Raw genomic sequence first — 1,432 nt, 5'->3', positions numbered from 1 at the left:
ATAACATTCCGGATTTAGTCCACTGGTGAATTGTTCTGTTTTCAAAAGATGCTGAGAGCACCCCATGTTGTCCTTGAGGGCCCCACGTTGGTGACCCCTGGGTTAATGTCTTCAGTCGACCTATTGGCTATATTTGCAGCTGTCTGGCTTGAAGTCATCTTGAGTGCATCTTTCCTGCTCATTTGAATGTGAACGTCACGCGCGTCACTATAAAACTAATCGATCTCATTCCCTAGGCATCGAAATGTAAAGGAGTCGATTCAATCGAATCGATTTTGTACCCAGCCCTTGTCGGTATCGGTGCAACACTATTAAAGATGCTCTATTAACACATTCATTTTAATGTGATTTATATAATATGTTATATTACATGATTTATTGACTTCATGGTGACTATGCAATGTGATGGGCCGATTTATTTTATTCTAAGTTAAAGTTAATCTACTGATGCTATGAAACAGCAAGTCTGTGTCAAACTGATGAATTTATCTTTCTTTTAAAAGCATTAAGTCCCTGAAAATGAGAACATCATCGTTCAATGCTGAAGTGACGGATTGTTTACATTGAGACCGGTCTAAGGAGGGAGTACCAATATGGCTACTACTGACGGGGAATCAGCAATCCAGAGATCAGTGGATCCATTAAGCGGATTAAAGGAACCAGGGTCAAAGGTCAGCTGACATCACACCTGTATTTCCTGATCAGGTATCTGCAGTGGCGCAGCAGGTACTCCTTGGAGGGCCGACACAGTTTGAGGGACCAGAAGTCATCCAGGCGCATCTTAGGAGAACACGACTTCCCCGGGTTTCCACCAAACAGGTAGTGAACCTGGAAAGGTAGAGAAAATCAGCTGGAGTCTGGCGCACCTGGAACAAACCGCCGCGCGGTTAAAACGTTCAACATGATGATGATTCTACTCGTTTCCATCCCCTGGAAATGATAAATATCTAAGAACTTTAGGTCGATTTATCAGACCAAATGTCCTCAAAGCGGAAATAATCAATGAATAATAATAAAAACTAAAATGACTGTTAAATAAAAACAGCATTTATCTCCTGTCTTCACTCCACAATATGACATTTAACAATAAAACATAACATTTAACCTCTATTCTGTTCAAATACAGACTTTAGTTGTTTCCTTATTTCGTCATTCAGTGAAGTTTCCAGAAGTTGAACAGGAAGATAAAAACGTTTATTTGACCAAATATATGATATTTTAACTCAGACTGAACATTTTCTGCTGTTAATCAGGAAAATGTTTTAATAAATCCGGATGAGCTCAGTGGCTACGCGCTATGCTAACTATGCTAAAAGCTATTTCTAGAATCCAATGTGCCTTTGGATGTTTTAAACACTATTTCTATTTAAATATTGGGACTTTTTCTGATTGAAAATAATTATTTGATTATTAAGTTTTCTGTCAAACTAAA

The 1,432-nt window shown here is 38.5% G+C and overlaps 1 protein-coding gene across 1 annotated transcript in view; it reads right to left on the bottom strand.

Moving 5' to 3' along the window:
- Positions 1 to 1,432, bottom strand: part of LOC107104017 (muskelin) — a 49,186-nt gene that overhangs the window by 8,113 nt on the left and 39,641 nt on the right. The window contains exon 16 of the mRNA XM_015403903.1: positions 689 to 828. Within this exon, the coding sequence (XP_015259389.1) occupies positions 689 to 828 (140 nt within the window). The remainder of the gene's footprint in view (positions 1 to 688; positions 829 to 1,432) is intronic.

Source organism: Cyprinodon variegatus, unplaced genomic scaffold (genome assembly GCF_000732505.1).
Source record: "Cyprinodon variegatus isolate N-32 unplaced genomic scaffold, C_variegatus-1.0 Scaffold1592, whole genome shotgun sequence".
In the NCBI taxonomy this organism is placed as follows: domain Eukaryota; kingdom Metazoa; phylum Chordata; class Actinopteri; order Cyprinodontiformes; family Cyprinodontidae; genus Cyprinodon; species Cyprinodon variegatus.
Note: the sequence above shows the minus strand (reverse complement) of the source record. Positions and strands in the feature narration are given on the sequence as shown.